Genomic DNA, 19,775 nt, shown 5'->3' with positions numbered 1-19,775 from the left:
AGCAGAACAGAACCCAGAAGGATAAAGTGCGATTAGAGACGGGAAAGTTACCTACTTACGATTTGCCTGTTACCTACCACCTGTCACCTACTGTCTGATAACCTGTTTCCTGATGCCTGTTCATCATTTTCCTACTCCCCATTCCTTTCTGTGTGTTCACCTGTTACCTACTGTCTGCACCTCTGTTCTATTCTGTCTGTTCACCTGTTTCCTGTTGTTTATTCCCCACTTTCCCACGGTCTGTTCGCTTATTTCCAACTGTCTATTTGCCATTTTCCTACTGCATGTTCACCTATTCCCGACTGTCTGTTCACCTGTTCCTTTCCGTCCGTTCTCCTGTTACCTACTGTCTGCGCACCTGTTTCCTGATGTCTGTGTGTCATTTTCTTACTGCCCATTTCTCCTATTGCTCGTGTCTTTGCCGCAGCAGGAGAAAAAAAAGAGGGACAGACAGGGAGAGAGACAGGGGTGCAGCTATATGGGGACACTGCATCCTCCTGCGCTTCTGCCCCGCAGTGATGACTCCCGCGCACGTCCAGGTGGCGGAGGGACCGGGCATGGGTGTGAGCGTGAGCATGCCCGCTCACCATGTGGCACCAGCAGCCCTCCCGTCTGGAGCAGCAGTCTGAGGGAGAAAGACAACCTCCCCTGCGGTACGTGCCCACTGCACACGCAAGGCAAGTCATCTGCTGCCACCCTCTCTGCTGCCAGGCAGTGATGTCAGGGACACATGACTAATGATATTGTAAAACAGGAAAGCGTGAGTGAATTAACTGCGGGAGAAGTATGATGGAAGAGAGAAAAATGAAAGAAGAGGGACAGAAGAATGGGTGAAAGAAAACAGGAGATGGTGGATGTCACAGAAGGAATGGATTGCATTTCGTGATGGACTGTGTTTATATTGCTCCTTTCAGGGCTCTCTTTTCATTGGCTGTTGCTCCCACCTGGGTGATGCACCAGCATGTTCATTATATTACATTACATTATTGCCATTTAGCAGACACTCTTGTCCAGAGTGAAATACATAGGATATAATCTTTATACAGTGTCCATATATACAGCTGGATATTTACTGAGGCAATTGTAGGTTAAGAAACTTGCCCAAGATTATAGTGGCAGTGCCCCATCTGGGAATCGAACCAGCAACCTTTCAGTTATGAGAAGGAGAGCAAAAAGAGAAGGAGAGAGACAGGGGGAGATAATTTAAATAGAGAGAGCAGCTGGTGAACAGTCAGAGAGAACAATAGGTAACAAGATTTTAAGGATATAACTTGATAGTAACAGTGCAAAGATTTTATGTACGTGTAGCACCATTCCAGGTCAAGACAGTTCATCCACCAACAAAGAAGCTCATTAGCTCCCAAACCACAAGTGCCAAAGAGGTGCTAAAGAGGGCTCTTGTTTTTGGGAGGAGGGGGAAGGATTGCAGCTGGAGGTCTAGAATTTCTGTCATTAATTCTGCTGCAGCCTGCCTTGATGAAAATTGGGATGAGATGTGATCATTACATTTCCAATGTGTGCATCGGCTCAGAGGGGAGACCACATCTCACCCTTTCCCCTTACTCTAATGCTTACTTTTAAAACCTGCACCACAAGACTTCATTTCCCACCCTTTTACCTTGCTGGCATTGGAATTTTCAAAAATTCTTGAACGATTTATAGATGCATAACTTTTTTGGGGGGGCATACATTTTTCTAGGGACTACATATCAAGGTTGTTCTTCAGTGGACAAAAGGGTAAGATCCTATATAATGCTCATAATACCATATACTGTATCTCAGAGAGACCACTTATATGGCTCCCAAATTAAAAGTTTGCCCACAACAATTCATCTATGATAGCTGAGACGTTGCATTTTCGTGCCAGAATCGGGTAGCGCGTTCAATTTTGAGGTTTCAGGACAAGGAGCTGGTCGGCAAGACTTCTGACGAATTCTTACCTTGGTAAGTTAGAACTCGACAAGTGACACGACAAGGAATTGCACCAAACTAGGTAATTGCCCAGTGGGGAAGAAGTTGGGTGGTGACAGTGGGGTGATGTATAAGTCCCCCTCACAAATTTCATCCTGCCCCCTGAGGCATGGGCACATGCATATAAAGCCAAGACATTCAGACGTTTGATGTTACCATAGTCAAAAGCATTGTAAGCTACCAAAAAAGGGAAATCTCAGCCTGCTTCCTAATTTTCTCTTTTACCTCACATGGACAAAGAAAGGCTACAGTAGCTTACTGTACCGTAAGCCACTCTGCTGAGATTCAACAGGAAAAAGGATTAGGATCTTGATATCCGTTTCTCATGCCTGCCTTTCCATAATCATATTAAATATTGCATGTGCCTTCAGATCGGGGATCTCCAGCCTGCAACAAGAGATGAATACTCAAGCTGTTTGTGCTTAGCAGTGGAGCATGATAAAAAAGGTTCTGAATGCATTTTAAAATTAAATGAAAAATCACTCTATGACACTGAAGCAAAAGTTCTCACAATATCATCTCATTGTAAAAATATGCAAAATTTGTTGTTCACATTTTTGTAATCTGTGCAACAGAATTTACCTTGCTGGAAATGACCCAGAACAATCAATTTCAAATGCTACAGTAGCCCTTTTGGGCAGATGTCAAATAATGTTACCAATGATGTTTTTTTTTTCATTTTCAGAGAAAAAACAGCTCACTTAAGGTCGATTTTAATGATACAAATCCGACTGTCTCAAAGCAAAAATCATTGGTTGTGTTTAAATGGAAAGCAACTGTGGCTTTGGTTTTTGTTCTTAAATAAATTAATGTGACTGAGAAAAAGTGGTAGCCAGACTGAAAGCAGCTATGGCCAGGACGTTCTAGCTTAGAAGCAGTGCGCTCAAAAGCACATCAGATGACACAGTCTGTTTGGAGGCACCCAATCATGTCATAGCCACAAACACAGAGGGCTGTTTGTCATCAACACGATACAGCACAGCTAGACTGCAATCAGGAAGCGAGATTACCTGATACTTGCCCAAAATTAGCAACAGTTGCCCTCAAAAACAGCACTCCTGCCTGGCAACAGCAATAGCATTCCACTATGAATTTAAACTTTACAACTGATTGGTAATAATTCCAAACACATGACCTTCCCTTTGCCCACTTCCCTTAAGCATGCAGTATGCAAAACATGTACTGTAAAATGACTGTAGACTCAAAAGAGCCAAAGCTGTTTACAGTCAAAGAAACATGTATCTCAAAGATAGGACTAGGGGTATAGGCCTATATTGGTTTCTCTTATTAAGGCAGTCCGTAGGGTCCAGTGGGACATGAGGAACTACATCAGTGAATTAAATATTCGGCTGGAAGTTCATTAAAAATGACTTCAGATCTGGGTACAGCTTCTGCACGTCGGGCAACTGTGGGGAGCTCTGTGGTACAGCTGTTGTTCTGCTCTGGCAACTATGAAAAACTGGTTTTTAGGCCTAGATTAAATCTCTTGCCGCTGTGATTCACCCTTAACGTTGAGAAACAAATGTAAATGTTAGCAAGTGTTGCATGTTTTTTTTCTCTCTCTCTCCTTCTTTTCTCACATAGCCTTTTTTCGCAAATGTCAGCTACCGCCGAAATGTCATGTGAGAGAGCAGTAAAACGTGAACACCGCTTCCATCCCTAACCTTGATCTAGCGAAGACCCCAATCCGGCAATTCGGTAACCTCTAACTGATAAGCAGGTAAAAAAAAAACATAATAATAATAAAACAAACAATTTACCAGACAGTCAGTCAGTCAGTTCTCTGCCCTTTGTCAAGGTGAAACCCTGACGCATATAAAAGCCAGAATAATAATTCAGCCGCCACAGGTATAAAGACCTCACTGCTGGATGCAAATAGGAATCATGTAGCCAAGCCAAGCGTTCAAAAGGAGAAAAAAAAATCAATTACTCACCGTAGCCAGCTCGTCAAACTTTCCAAAGAGTTCATTCAGCAACTTGACGAGCTCTTGAGCGGTGCACTGGGAGGCCAGGCTCGTGAAACCCACGATGTCTGCAAACAGGATACTGCAGGAGGAAAATAAAAACAGTGCAACAATATGTCAAACCCCTCACATGTTCTCAAAATAAACAGGCACGTCCATGCATCCGCAGTGACTTTAAAATCAATTACGGGAAGGAGCAGGCATATTTTCCAGATCATGTCATCTTAATAAGATTGTGTTAAATGCCACATTTCTGTTGCACAGATGTCAAAATAATGAGGTGTTATCAATTCAATTTACTGTGAATATTTTAAAGGGCTGCCATCTGTAACCAGAAAACATTAAGTTTGATTATGATTATATTCTGGGTGCAACATACATGAAAAGGTGAATGTTTCTTTTTAATGTGCATAGCATCGGCATTTCTCTGTACTTTTCCTTGATTTCAGCTACATGATGCTGCTCAAAGATATATACAGGTCAAGAATGGTGTCCAATTCTGTTGAGGGGATATGTGGAATACAGAGGACTGTACAGGATACATGATGTGGTTGTGGTGCGATTAGGCAGACCACTGTCAATGCTACTATATGCACACCTACCTACCCTCCTCCGTCATTATGATCTGAACAAGCCTTTTAACCATTATTCTAACCCCTGCCATTTTGGCCCCTGGAAAATCTATTGCAAGCACACAGTGCATTAATGGATTTAACATTCCCAAACAGGGGCCGACGCCGGTGAGGATGTGCCGCGTTCGAAAATACTGTTGAAAAGTCTATTATGGTATCATTGTTTCACGTAGGGGCTGTTGACATCTGGCACCGGACAATTACACATCTAAAGAGCTTTTCCACCTACAGCACATGGAATTTTCATTGAAAAGAGGCAGATTAAGCGTTCACTTACGATGCAAGCAGCCTGTGATTCCCTCTCAGCCTGCAACAGCAGCCGCATTCAAATGCTCATGGTAGCAATAAACAATGGGCAGAAATGGGAGGACGGCTGCGCTCAGCGTCATTACGAATGTAGACGCTATAATCAAATTCACACCTGTAAACTGTAGCATATACGCATGTGTGACAGTGTATATCCTGCTTTGGCATGGCTTCATAGTTGTAACTCAGGTTTGGCATTAACCTTAAGAGTGTGTGTGTGTGCGTGTGTGTGTGTGTGTGTGTGTGTGTGTATGCATACATGTGTATTTGCTCTCAATTAAAAGGCATACTTCAAAGAGTAGACATCATTGCATCATCAGTATACATCAAATATGTCTGTTTTCCACCACCCATATGGGTCGCGTCTGAAGGCTTTACACCAGGTGTTTAACTTCAAATGGGAACAAAGATAGCTAGACTGAATAATCTGCTCCTTCTGGAACATTCCAGCAGGGGCGGGGGCTCCAACACCCACCCAGCCTTGAAGTAACTGAGACATTAAAGTCAAATGGCTGATGACAAATTTAAAAAAAGCCAAGAGACTTGCTCCGGAGTCTGCTGATATCAGCCTGTCTTTCAAAGGCAGGCACCAGACTCAACGTCCCCGCAAGCATCACTTACAGCAAGTCCTCGTGTCCACAAGGACCTCTCTCCAGCACTGCCCACTTCATTCAGCATGGTTTAACATGCCGCTTTAGCCACAGAAACCCTAACAACAAGCAGCTGGAGGCCTGGTGAAAACTGGAAGACTTCAATTAACTTTACCTTTGCTTTGTCTTTTGGCAGTTAATATCCTAGGCGTGAGCACCAGCTGGACTTTGGGGACACAGGGGATAAGCACAGAGGCTATAACAGTAGACCCTACACCCTACGAAATTGGAATATACTGCCTTCTAGAGAATTACAATCTAGATATTGCTATTTGAAACAGCATTAAAATTATTATAATATCTGGATTAAACTACTTTAATTATATAAGATGCACCTCATGGCAGGAGAAATGATAGAGGGAGAAAGTTCTATGAGAAGACTAATTTCTCTGGTAGGGCGTGGGTTGCTCCCAGCAGGCTGGAAATTACAGATGGTTAATGTTATTGCCAGCACATTTCAAATGGGTGATTGTTCCACCCCTATCATCGTAGGAGTGTTCCCCTGGTGAGGTGAGATTGTGTGTGTGTGTGTTTGTGTGCGACCATGTGTATGTGTGTGTGTGTGTGTGTGTGTGCATGTGTGTGTGTGTGTGTGTGAGTGTGTGAGTGAGTGAGTGAGTGAGTGAGTAAGTGAGTGAATTCATGGGGGGTGGGGGACTTCCATGCTCAAGATTATAGTTTTAACTTCAATGGCCAGACTGTGGAATTTAATCACCCTATCTGTTAAAAAATTAAAACATGCACAGCAAAGAATCTAAGAAAATTTAGTACAGTATCCCTATGTATGTTTTATAATATTATACATTCAAGTTTTAACACAAATAGGCTGTTGTTAAAAGGAAAGGGTAAATGTTTTCTTAATTGAATGCATTTGAACATTAATTATTTGCAATTAGCCCTGTATGTGGTGTGGGTTTACAGTTTGTTAAGAATAAAGAGGCTGTTAATAAGCATTTGTGAAGGTTGCTATTGACATATTAACTAATCATACTCAATATAAATGAACTTAACTAGTTTCTCATTAGTCATAATTTGAGTTTCCTAGAACCCCACCCTTGTTTTAGAGTGTATAATTTGTTATTAATCCACACAGTCTGTCAAAGCACAGCCCTGTGATACTTTCTAACACTGTTAGGACTCATTGCCAGTGTGGGAGGTTATTCTTTGTTCTCCAAGTACATGTGAGATTAAAATAGGGGAGTTTAAACTATTACCCTGCAACCTTTACCTGCCCTGAACCTTTTTTCAGACTGTTTTGCAAGGTTAACAAGTGCATGAAATTAATCATGGGCAAGGATCACCCATCCATGGCTGATCCTTTTTTCACTTGGTTCCATCAAAAGTGAAACTAAAGCCTTTTCACATTAAATAGTGATGATGATCATGACAGTACTACTACTGCTAATACTGCTTCTAGTGCTATTACTACTACTAATAATAATAATAATTATTATTATTATTATTATTATTAATATTATCATCATCATCATCACCACCATCATCATCATGGCAGTTGTTCACACAGATGGGGGTTATTAGTGTATTATTTACAAGAAATAACTCTTCCCAGCTTCCATATCCCCTGTGCAGAGTGGTTTCTGATGTAGTGAAGAACTTTGCAGTATGTGGCAGTCAGGAAGGCGTGGGCACTGAAATATCCATGCGGGCGGTAGCAGGCGGAACGGACTTGCTCGAGGTTCAGCGCATATCTCCGCTGCGGTGATGCGGTGTGACAGAGTCGAGAGAAACCCACCCCCGGAGCGTGCGGTTGCGGTGACCCGGCGGGTGACACGGCCCCCCTCTGTAAAACAGTGCGTGTGCCTCGCTCGCTACCGGAGGAGGATAATAAACCGGCGCGATGAGGCAGAGCGTTCACCGTGGCGGCTAGCCTCGCGTTAATGGCACAGAGAAGCCGCTAATGAATCCCTAATTAGTGGCTAGGGCTCTCGGCGAAACGGCGTTCCGCCAATATCCGTAATTTGCGAGAACAATGCGCCCGGGGGGGCGGGTCCGCTCGCTCACGACTCGGTGCTCCGCGTGACTGTGTCGGAGTGAAAGAAGCAGTGTTGCCCTTCCACGGCGCGATTCAGAAGCAGTGACCCCTCTCACGACCCGGGAGAAGGCTTTCCGGGAAACCAAGTGGTTATGGTACAACTCTGATTTTATGTAACTGATTTATTTATGAATTTACTTAACCAGGTTCAGTTAAGATCATCTTAGTGATTAACTCTTAAAAGAGCCTTCTAATACAGAGCCATTTTGTACATTAAAACTACAGAATTAAACTTAAGTTTATGCTCAGCAAGGACTTTGCCTGACTAAGTCTGTAAGGTGAATGCATTTGCTGTAACTTTTTTGTGTGTGGGTAAGGTTACGGCAGGTTTGTACTTCATTGTAAGAAGACCATTGTGCTGGTATGAGTTTAGCACAAGTCAGTTCTAATCAAACCCCACAATCCATCCTAACAATGAAAGACCAGGGTCACAGTTATCCAACCCAAAAACCTATGTTTAGGAGGCCCCACTCCAACAAAGAAAATCAATCCAATTTATGAGCAGAAACAAAAACGTAGGTGACCTCGACACAGAGTTCTCCTGTGGTCGTTGCCTGTCACATTTTTCACAAAAATTAGAGTCACTGCTCTTTGCCTTTGTAAGTCAGCATGATCAGCTAGTTTCCGTAACTTCAATGGGGCTGAAACTGTGGGTCATTTCATCGCACACACACACACCTGACGTTGTCATGCCTCTGAATGTAGATCTTGTGGAATATCCTCTCCGGGGGCTTCAGAAAGTCCTCCTTCATCTCCATGGCGACGTTCCTGGGCAACAGGCTCATCAGAAGGCGTTCCTGGAAGGGGGGAAAAAGGGACCGCGGGGGTGATTTGCACTTCTGAGGCCTCGCTGCCCTGTTCCAGGGCATGCCTCTGCCAACCTCCTGTGCACTAACCGGCAGCAGCGGCAGCAGCCTTTCCCAGAAAGCTCAGATCTTCCGCAAATAAGTCCATGGCAACCGAACATGAATCATTCATCCCCTGTCCGTCATGTTTTATGCACTAATCTGCGTCTCCGTGCCCACCTCCGGGCCCTAACCTGCTGCTCGCAGCCAGCGTCGGTCAGTTAGTTTGCACTTTGGAACGTTTAGTCAGTGTTAAGCTCCAAACAGCGAAACCGGGTACTTTTTTATCTGATACACACAAAAGCACAGTTAACGCGCCACCCATGCATCTACTCCTCTAGATCCCATTTAAAACATTGTATCATTTTAAGTTAACCGCACACCCCTCATCCGTGACTATTATGCTTGTGTCAACATGTTATTCTCCTTAAAAAGCTGTATTGCCATCAAGTATGAAATTGTTTATGATTATGGACAGTCATTGCCTGAAAGCAGCTTATTTTCAGCAGCGTTTCTTTCTGCGGGAGAGGAGGACGGCACAGAATACTGATATCCATTAGCGCTACTCCCATGACTTTTTGTATTTCATATTTTATGAGGAAGATAATTATTTATTCAGTTAAGATATGATATTCTTACGCATTCTGGTCCTATACTCGAAATTATTATTTATTATTTCAGCTAATATCAGGGGTGTGGGGGTAAATGACTCTGCAGCGCAGGTTCAGAAAGAAGTTTTCAGAAGTATTGAAGCTACACAGGAGCTGCTTTGATCCATTTTAGTGGGCCAAACACAGGAACCTGAACGCAGTTAAGGCTTAAACGTTATTTTCAACGCTTCAGCCAGGCTTAATGGGTGTAACTGCATTGAATTCAGCAGTTTATGACACATGCTACATGGTGGCAATGGTAATCTGTTTTTCATCTCCTCTGGCAAGTCACATCTTTTACTTTTTTTTTTCCTCACGTTTTTTTGTGTCTCTGTTTCTTCGTGATGGAAGCCAAAGCGTTTTCAAGTTACTGCTGCTCACAATGTGTGCTCACAATTGTATTTGCAACAAACTATTGCCATGATCTGTTCTGTTAATGATACAGTATGTTAAGGGATTTCTTTAAGCACTTTAAGTTTGTAATCAATTTTTTAAAAGATATTATACAATAGATACTGCTATGTGCATTTAAAATGTTTCAAAATGTTTGAACCTTATTTAATCATAGTATCCACCTTCTATGAAACAGCTATTCACCTGGCTTCAATCTATCATTGCTGTTGCAGTGGGGAATATTGCAATGGTTATTATGCTCATCATAGGAATGGAAAATGTGTTTTATATTTCAAAGGCAGTCAGAGACAAAAAAAATTTGATATGTTTTATGAGATGTAGACTATGAAGTGCTCATATTGCACTGCATTATGAGCCAGGTCCAACAGTATAAGTCTAGAATTCAACCGCCAATGCCAGTCAATGATGCAGATTAGCCTTGTTCTGCCAGGATGTGGATGCATTTAATGGCAAGGTTACCTCATGTCTCTGTTCTCAGGCACCCTGCAACTCTTCAGGTACCTATGAGGCACTCAGATTATGTCAGCAGAGACACGCCTATCCTCTGATCAGTGCTTAATTCAATGCAGTGCACTGTAGGAATCACAGAGTGAAAAGTAGCTTGCAAGCAAGTGTATCAGAGGATTGTCATTACAGCAAACCTGTGCAAGAGCAGAAGTCACTGCGGTGATGATCAAGCGAATGTTTCACAATTAATAAAAAATGTTTTTGGGGACTTCCTTCCACATACGCTAGGAGCCCTTCCCGATGATGAGAAATTAATTGTTTTGAAGTGAAAAAGATAAAGATACAGAGCTAAAATCAAAGTAGGCCTCCTAAATCCTTTCAATTGAGAATGACTTGCTGAAACAGCAAGCCCTACTTTTTTACCCACCTGTGAAAATGTCGCCATGCGCAAGCAGCTTTTTCTCAACACGGTTTTATATTACTTCACAATGAAAGTCTCTGGCCAACAGCACAGCTGGTAATGAGGCCAGCTTGCATCCTCTACTGGAGGAGGAAGGTCAGATTCTGGAATTACAGGACGTGGGATGGACTGCTCAATCATGTAATTCAACATTTTTTAACTTGAGTTCTCTTTTAGGCAGATGAACGGAAAAATCTAAGGATTCTTCAGCCTCTGATAAGAGAAATGGCAGTTACACACATTATACATATAGCTAGGATACATTGTTATGGAAATGAATCTTAATTCACAGAGTTTAAAATAGGAAGCTAATTTAGTCTAAATATCATAGGTGATAACATATACCGGTAAAGACTTTTTTGGTAGTTCAGGCTTAGAATCATTCTTGCTGTCGAGACCCAAATCACCTCCTGCCTTAAGCTATAGCAGAAGGAAAAAAATGAATATGAATTATTACCATACATATTTAAATATGTGTCTGTAAGATGTATTAGGAGGAGACAATTACAATCCACTCTCACACTCTCTCAACCTCAACCTCATGTCAAAAAAAATCTGAAAGATTGGCAATGTAATTTTTATGTTGAAATAGCACTCAGTGCATCTTTTCTTATTAAAATTTCTTATTTATGTATGCTAAACATGAGTTATGCCATAATTAGTTTTCCTAATTAGCTTAAGCTCCAACAAAACCTAAAAGAAGAAAAATGCTGTACCTTTGCCACTTGGGATGGATTGTACCACTGACTTACATAGTTTACAATTTTTTTACATACTATCCATGTGTACAGCTGAATATTTAATGAGGCAATTCTGAGTTAGGTAACTTGCCCAAGGGTATAGCGGCAGTGCCCCAGTAGGGAATCAGACAAGCAGCCTTTCGGTTATCAGTCCTGCTCCATACCACTATGCTACACTGTTGCCCCAAATATCACAAAGTTGTATGTTCTTTCAATGTCTATATCTATACATGGAGAATTGGGTCTCATTTAACGCTGTCTGTCATCTTGTATCTGTGTAATTACAAGTACTTGTAAGACTATGTGCCTTCAAAGTGCGATTACATTAACTTTTGGGATCTTGCACACAGTAAGTACTCTCAAACAGAAAAGCACTTACATACTGATTACATGTGCAATTACACAGGGACATGTGAAGCATGAAGTGTTTCATCCACTGTCCACTATTGAATCTGCTGTCTATAGAGGGTAAACTACCTATCCATGTTTCTATTTTTTTCACTACAGTTATTATTCATATATGCTAATAAAATATCAAAACGTTGTCAAATGTTTCATGGAAAAATTATTTTCACATTCGGTGCTGGACAGTATAACTATTTGCACTTCAATCACAGTGAACCCTTCCTGATGTTTTTCAGTGGTATCAAAAATCCACACAGGCTCACCGGATCAAATATCAGTTAAACTACAGGTGCAGATTGTGCCATAAACTGATGCGTTCGAATACTTTGCCTCACATCTAAAACACAGGCTCGACGTATTATGGTCAAAGATCATGATCAATGAGAATTTTTTTTAAATGCAGTGACATTTAGAAAAGCTGCAGAACCAAAGAAACAAATCTTCTGAAGTAATTATCTGTCAAAATATAGCCTCGTTTAATATGACAGTATGTATAGTAACTGAAACATATAAAATATTTTTTTTTCTGAAATGTTATGTTCGGTGGAAGATTAAAGTTCATCAATGTGCAGTTAGTCAGCTGTAGCTGTTTCAGCTTTCAAAGTTTCAAATCACACTCATTAAAAGCACTATAATTTCATATACTTCTTTTAATCAAATGTAGGCTCTCCCAGCAGGGAACTAACTGAACTCATGGAGAGATATTGTTATAGTGATAGTTGGTAGTGCTGGGATGGCATTCGTAACGCAAGAAAACTAAACTGTTACAGAAACACTGATGATAACACGTCCCACAGTTCATGCACATTCATGAGCAGAAACAAAATTAGGTTTTGTTAAAGCCTTCTGTAATAATGAAATAATTATGTGTTCTGTTCACAGCAACCAATACGGCTGTAGGATGTGTGTGTGTGTGTGTGTGTGTGTGTGTGTGTGTGTGTGTGTTTGTGTGCCCGTGTCTGAGTGTTCTTGCCTGAACATGCTTGCATGTGTGTGTGTATGTGTGTGTGTGTGTGTGTGTGTGTGTGTGTGTGTGTGTGTGTGTGTGTGTGTATGTGTATGTGTGTATTCTTACCCAAACATGCTTGCATGTGTGTGAGTGTGTGTGTGTGTGTGTGTATGTGTATGTGTGTATTCTTACCCAAACATGCTTGCATGTATGTGTGTGTGTGTGTGTGTGTGTGTGTGTGTGTGTGTGTGTGTTCTTGCCCGAACACGCTTGCATGTACTGTATGTGTGTGTGTGTGTGTGTGTGTGTGTGTGTGTATGTGTATGTGTGTATTCTTACCCAAACATGCTTGCATGTATGTGTGTGTGTGTGTGTGTGTGTGTGTGTGTGTTCTTGCCCGAACACGCTTGCATGTGTGTGAAGTGCGTGCATGCATGCTTGCGCACACATGTCTCACCTGCTTCTCGTTCTCGTCCTCCAGCCGCAGCCTCTCCTCGATGCAGTTGCGTGCCTGCAGAAAGGCCTTCCTCTGAGCGCGCTCAGTGAGGATCCTCACAAAGACTCCTGACAGGTTCACGCTGGTGAAGAGCACGGTGTTGGCCACCAGCTGCAACACAAAGCAGTGAGTTACGCCACTGGAGTCCTCCCAGGGGGGAAGGGGAGTTTTTTTTTTCTGAAGAGTGAAACGGCACAAGCCAAGGTAGCGATTCGTCCCACAAGCCCTCGGGTCGAGACTCCAGTGACCTAATTACTTCCTCTCACTGCTGCCTAATAATACTGTTTCCTTTTTGATTTTCATTTACGGTTCATTCGTCATGGTTGTACTGCAAAGTAAATGTCATTGCTTTCATTAAATCCTTGAGCGTTTGGACGAATTAACAAAATGTGTGTGTGTTGATGGCTGCATTTGATCATGCGCATGTGTGTGTCATCATTAAATCCTTGAGTGTTTGGATGACATAACAAAATGCAAGTGTGTGTGTGTGTATGCATGTGTTCATGGGTACATGCGAGCCTATGTGTGTATGGTGTGTGTGTGTCACATTGCCAATTGAGAACAAATTTACAAGCAAGGAGTAACACGCTTCAACGAATTCAGCGGGGTGAGCGCACTGAAAAAAAGTGACATTTAGCAGCAAACAGCCCAGCGTACAAGAGAGGCGCGGAGGGCAAGCGCGTGAAGAAGTCCTTGACTCGCTTTGGCTGCCCTCGAGTCTGTGATAACATTGTAGCACTTGAATAATATGCATTCAGCAGCACAGGACTGAATATGACAGAGAGACGAGGGCCTTTTCTTTTCGCCTGCCTTGCTTCACATGGGATGGTTCCTAGAGTACAAATGAGACACAGTTTCTCATTCAAATGCTTGTTATCTTTTGCGTGGCAGGTGCAATGGCTTTGCAAAGGCTGAAATTGAGTCATTAATCTCAGGGAAAATGTGTTCTTGTAGTTGTTGTTGTTGTTTAGGGTATGATACTACTGTATATCTCAACCTGGCTTTCTATTGCAGCTTTATAATGGGTGGATGTGCAGTAATGGTGAGCTGTTTGGACAGGTTTAGGAGAAAAAATAAAACAGAGGTTACCACTGCGTGAAGGGTGGTCCTTACTGATAAAATGCGGTTTCAGGTTTGATGCCTTACATTCAGTGTGTTGCATAACAGACCCACAGAAACAGGGAGAGGGGAAAAGATCTCTCTTCGGGAAGGAGTTGCTGATGATTCACAGTCCGGGAGGATATATCAGCACTGATCATATACAACATCAAACAAGATCAAAGATGCTTCTCATAGAGCTTACAGCCCCTTTAAGGACATCTACTGAAAATGTTCCCTCAGCCATGAATGACATGCAGTGGAATGCTAGCTGTCAGAAAGATAAATTCGGTATCACAAACTTTTCTCCCTCTTCATTACTATAATTCATATTTACAGTTCATCCATAGTTGGTTTGACACTTTTTCATGGAAAAATGCTCCACTATTCCTTACCATGGTGCCCATGAACACAGACCTCACCTGACAAGACATTGTTGGGTCATCGGGTCCCTGTCTGGTGATTCTTTTTCAACCAATTTAGAATATTCTAGTGTAAACTGCAAAAGAGCAATCTGTATGGTTTTTATTGCCCGATTCCCAAGATGAAGACATGAAAAACAAACGTGCAATACAGTATGGCTTGACACTCAGCCAGTTCGAGTCGTCATACTTGCACTGCTCTTTATTAATACTGTTAGTGGGTGCTGTGAAGGCGTGACCAGCATACTGCCTTTCCCAGGTTCAGGCAGTCGTGGACTAATGTAAGTTGGTGGCAATATTCACACCTCTAATGTGCGAGTGACTCAAATGACAACCTGTTATTCTAGTTTATCGCCCTGATTTTAAAGAGTTTTATCCAGTACGAAAGTAACTAAGTATAAACCCTGAGCTTGAAATGTATAGAACATACATAGACTTCCTCTCCATCCCCGTCATGTGGTCAGTCTGGTCATATTAAAGGGAGATTCAATGCAGGGATTTAAAATGATCAATAGGAAGTCAATGCAATGAGGTGATCTAGTAACGTATATGCATGCTGTATTTTGGTTGAACCTTAGTTGTGAGAGATCACCGTGGGTGTTCCTAAAACAAGATTATCATTGGTATTTAGCAAACACACTTATCCAGAGTGACTTACGTAGGTAACAGATTTTTTTTTCTTTAACAATATTACTTATTTATACAGTTGGATATTTACTGAGGCAATTGTGGGTTAAGTACCTTGCCCAAAGGTACAGCAGCAGTCCCCCAGTGGGGAATCAAACTGGCAACCTTTTGGTTACAAGCGCTGCTCCTTAATCACTATGTTACACTGCTGCCTGCTATGCTAAACTGCTGCAAAACTTGACATTTTGTCAGGAATCCTTACACATATACTTCATGCACATACATGACATATAACAACAAGCAAATAAGAGGTGTGCGGTCAAATCATACAAGGAAAATGCTTGGAAAATCCAACCAAATGCTGACGTGGAAAGTCATTTACCCGTCAACGCAGCAATCTGCTCTCCTTTCGTGAAGTGCCCCATGACCTTGTGAGGGCATGTGTGAATCAGTGCAAATCAAAATCAATTAGAGACTCTGTTTTTGTGCGTCACAGCCCCCCTGCTGTTGCTCCTGAACATTCTGCTTGCTCCCCTCCACCCACCCACCTGTGTGGTTCCATTTCCATTTCAGGAACTCACATCATCATATGTTTGATTTCGTTTTTTTTTCCCCCATATTGGCCTGGGAAGTCTGGTTTTTTTATTCCCTCTGGAAAATGCACTATGTTGTGTATACAGCACTTTGTGACTATCTTAGTTGTAGAAACTCACTTTAACAAATACAATTTGATTGATTGATTAATTGATTGATTTGTTGGTTGATTGATTTGAAAAAATAGATATTTGAAAGTGTGCTTGCTCATTGATCAAAACATATGTAAATATTCCAATGTATCAGATCAGCAGGGATGCAATTTATATTAACTTGCTGTAATTTCAAATAACAATAACTATTGGTAGGAAAGAAATACTCCATTGCTTTGATTTAAAAACTGAATTGTAGGTTCACATCATTTACATTTCCATTTGCTAACAGATGTATCATTCTTCATAATGGGACATTGTCATTCATGTTATTTTTTAATGATTTGTGCAGATTACTATAGTGAAAGCCAAGAGTTCATGGCTTTAATTGTTCTATTCAAAGATGCAGTTCACCAAATGATGCAGCAGATTCGTTTAAAAAGTAGTCTAAGCTATGGAAAACAGGTGTAAAATCATTGTTGTTATCGTTATTTGTTTTTATACTTTTTGTTTACGAGCATAAAAATAAGTTACTGCTTCAAACCATCAAAAAGAAAGCTCAGTTCTGCTGGTGACCCGGGCAGTAAATGCGAAGCCGGCAGCCCGGCAGTGGTCACATTCCAAAATGTTTCCATAACAGACGGGCCAAGCTGTCAATGCCTGGCGGGGGCGGTTGCAATTAGAAAAGGCGTATCCAAAAAAAAAAAAAAGATTTGTCATCTATCCCAAGCAGGCGTGGGTAGGTTCAGATATCGGAGCAATGTTCGTGATCCCAATATGCGGATTACGTAATAGTCGTTTCTTCCGGGGTCATCATATTTATTTTGTTTTATTGCTGTTTTTCAAACTGCTTTTCATGCAATCACTTATCTGTCTTAGTTTCTGCATAATAGTAGAAAAGTATTGCACGTATTTTACCCTAGAAAATACTGAACGTGAAAGCAGGTAGCCTGCTTGACGACTGTAGTTCAGTCATTCAGATCGCGAAAGACTTTGAATTTGTGTCGATCTGAGTTTGAGTAAACAGTTTATGTAGGCCTATGTATGGGGGAAAGGGAGAAGGGGCAATCTGTCTTGTTTAGGAATAAAATGAGCATAAAATAGAATACCATTCATGCAACCTATCCTGGCTGGTTCTTCTCTTCACGTATCGACATGGTGTGTTTTATTTACAATTAACACAAAGTAAGGGTAAAGCCACAACGCTCTTAAAGCCCAAAATGACATAAATTAGGAATATTTAATTCATAGCATTTAAAACAGCGTAAAGTAAAGCCAAAACACGCCTAACCCCCGATATGATATTAAGTAACATGTATGTGTGTGTTTAATTTGTACAGCGAAATTTAGCTCAGTGCACTGAGTGACTCTTCGGGGTTTCCAGTATAATACATGCACAAGCTTTAACGCCAAATATACACGAAAATGTAAAGAGTTACAGCTCTGTACACACAAGCGCAGCTATTCTCTCCACCGTCGCTTAACACTGAGAAGGAATATTGCTTTTGTAGCCTGTGTAATAAACGCCGCCGAACGTGCCGGCGTTGCAAACTTTCATGAAGCTCCGCGGCGAGGTGGTGCCGTGCATAATTCACGGGCTTCCCGGGGCGCCCGTGTTTCTTTCTCGCCGCTGTCCACATTTGAGTGCTGAACTGAGAAGCGCACGAGTCAGATTCTTTTTTATCCGCTCGTGCACTGGATAACATCCACTGTACAGCACATGACATTGACTAAGACAGACCAAAACAGACACAGAACCAGAACCATGGCAAGCAGACTATCAGACGATTAAGGGCAGGAACGAATGTACGCCAAAAAGTACTTTCTCCAAAATAGCAACACTCACCGTTCTCCACAATCGCTGTCTTTTAACCGTGACTGACGTCGCAGTTACAATTACATGGGATATGGCCACCATAATTCCAAATAGTACGGCTAACAGAGTCCGCACGGGCAGGAGCGAGTAAGCGACAAATGTGACCAGCATCAGCTGCCACATTCCTTGCTCCGGGGACGTCGGAGGCTCCATGCCGTAGGCTCCCAGAGAAAACGGACAGCAGAGGAAGGAAAAAGTAAAACTGAAGAGCAGGGTCAGCTTGACGATCTGCTGGAGTTGTGTCACCTGCAGGTACTTGACATTAGTGACAATGAACAGGGAGATGAATATGATGCAGTGCACCGGGTGCGATCCTTTGGAGATGGTGAGGCTGGGTCCGGACATCAGTTCCACCAAAGCCAAAGTTGATGCCATGATGATCAGAACCGCCAGAGCTTTCAGGGTCGACGTCTGCTCCAGTTTCAGGTTGTAATTTTGGAAGAGCGACTCCAGCTCCTTGCAGTCGAACTCGTCCTCGCAGGCGATGGCATTTAAAGGGGTCCCCGCCGGACAGTGCCCTCTCTTCCTCCGGGTTTTGACTTTCTGAAACGGAATTTCCTCCATGTCGGGGCCATTCATAAATCTAAATCAATCCTCTTTCAGACTTCCCGTTTTTCCACCTTTTCATGTGAGCCGCGGGTAGCGGAGCCGGTTACAGCCAAAGCGCCCTAGATTTCAATGGCAGAGGGGGGTGACAGCGCTATTGCAGAGCCACGAAAATAATCTCCTGATGCTCTCGCCATCCACAGGTTGATGTCTGTTGTTTTGTGGCGAAAAGTGACCTCCGAAACATGCAAGCTCCAGTGTCCCTCAAGGATGGGTCCGGGAAGTAAGACCGCCCGCAGCTCCTCGGTTCACTCACTTCCAGAAATAGGTTAACGTGATATCAGAGCAGAGGGTGATCCCATTCTATATCCAAGAGCATTTCGCTGGGCTCAGATTGGATCACGCCTGCGCAATATAGGCTTGAGAAACAAGGCACGTCTCAGCAACTGAACAGATTGACAAGACAAAACAAAGATTTGACAAGAGCCACACGTCTACTGTGTAAACAGGGAGAGGGAAAAAAACTCTCCCGTTCCCCTCCATTCTAATTTGGGAACAGAAATGTTTATGAAAACATTGCATTTATAATACGGAATGCAGCCTATATTTCATTGCGGTAGTTTGCATTAACACGACTGTTCTTTGAGTATAACATGAGAAATTACTGTGTACACTGTACGTGTGTTGATGACACATTTAAGGTAACACCGTTTCACTGTGTTTCGCTTCGGTGGTATTTTTAATGAGATTCTCAAACGGAGCTCTCTCCTTCACAAGTGATTCGGGCACAGGAACCCCTTACGGACAACGGACAACGGACAGGACAGCGTTTGTTCATCCATCACTCTACTTAACGGTGGTTAATTTCTGAATACAGTTCGGTAGTCGAGCCTTTGACACGGGTGTTTCTGGGACATACAGGTTTTCAAAAAGCCCTCATTTGAGCCATGTTGATATAATTCATATTGCAGGTGCGGAGCAACACAGATCCTGCTTTTGGGGAATGTAACCAATGGGAATTTGTTTAAATAATAGTTATAACGGTTGTATAAAGGTAGATTCTTTTAACCCAAATCAACCAAGTCTGTCTTTTCTGTATGATTTTAGGTACATGCAAAATCAGACACAGGAAAGCAATTACCGCATGGCTTTTCTCGCCATCGTAAAAACACCTCACTGGATGTTGCGTTTGTGAATACGAACACATAGGCAATATTCTTCATAATATATGTACTGCGATATCACCAGGCGCTCGTAATTAACAGGTCTAGTCTCGCACTTATTTCAGGGTACAAAGCACGCATAAATCTTCATATTGCTTCTGTTTAATCGCTTAATTGTTACTATTAATAAACGTGCTGTTGCTGTATCACTTATCCTGGTTTCCAGCAGTTATCAGCCACTTCAGATTTTTAATACGAGCTCCACCAACGATTGATGACAGGTTAAGTGTATTAGGCTCCTGGCCTCTGTCGCTTGGGCAACATTAGAGCGTTCCAAAGCTGGATGAAATGGGCTGTTCGTTTCTGTGTAACGGT

At 42.2% G+C, this 19,775-nt stretch overlaps 1 protein-coding gene across 1 annotated transcript in view; it reads right to left on the bottom strand.

The window, feature by feature from the left end:
* adcy1a (adenylate cyclase 1a) overlaps positions 1–18,628 on the bottom strand; it is a 67,700-nt gene extending 49,072 nt beyond the window's left edge. The window contains exons 1-4 of the mRNA XM_036521138.1: positions 17,662–18,628; positions 12,944–13,093; positions 8,255–8,373; positions 3,906–4,017 (exon numbers count right to left, since the gene is read on the bottom strand). Of these exons, the coding sequence (XP_036377031.1) occupies positions 3,906–4,017; positions 8,255–8,373; positions 12,944–13,093; positions 17,662–18,270 (990 nt within the window). The 5' untranslated portion in view covers positions 18,271–18,628. The remainder of the gene's footprint in view (positions 1–3,905; positions 4,018–8,254; positions 8,374–12,943; positions 13,094–17,661) is intronic.
* Positions 18,629–19,775: the final 1,147 nt, after the last annotated feature.

This window comes from Megalops cyprinoides, chromosome 2, assembly GCF_013368585.1.
Source record: "Megalops cyprinoides isolate fMegCyp1 chromosome 2, fMegCyp1.pri, whole genome shotgun sequence".
Taxonomy (NCBI): domain Eukaryota; kingdom Metazoa; phylum Chordata; class Actinopteri; order Elopiformes; family Megalopidae; genus Megalops; species Megalops cyprinoides.
Note: the sequence above shows the minus strand (reverse complement) of the source record. Positions and strands in the feature narration are given on the sequence as shown.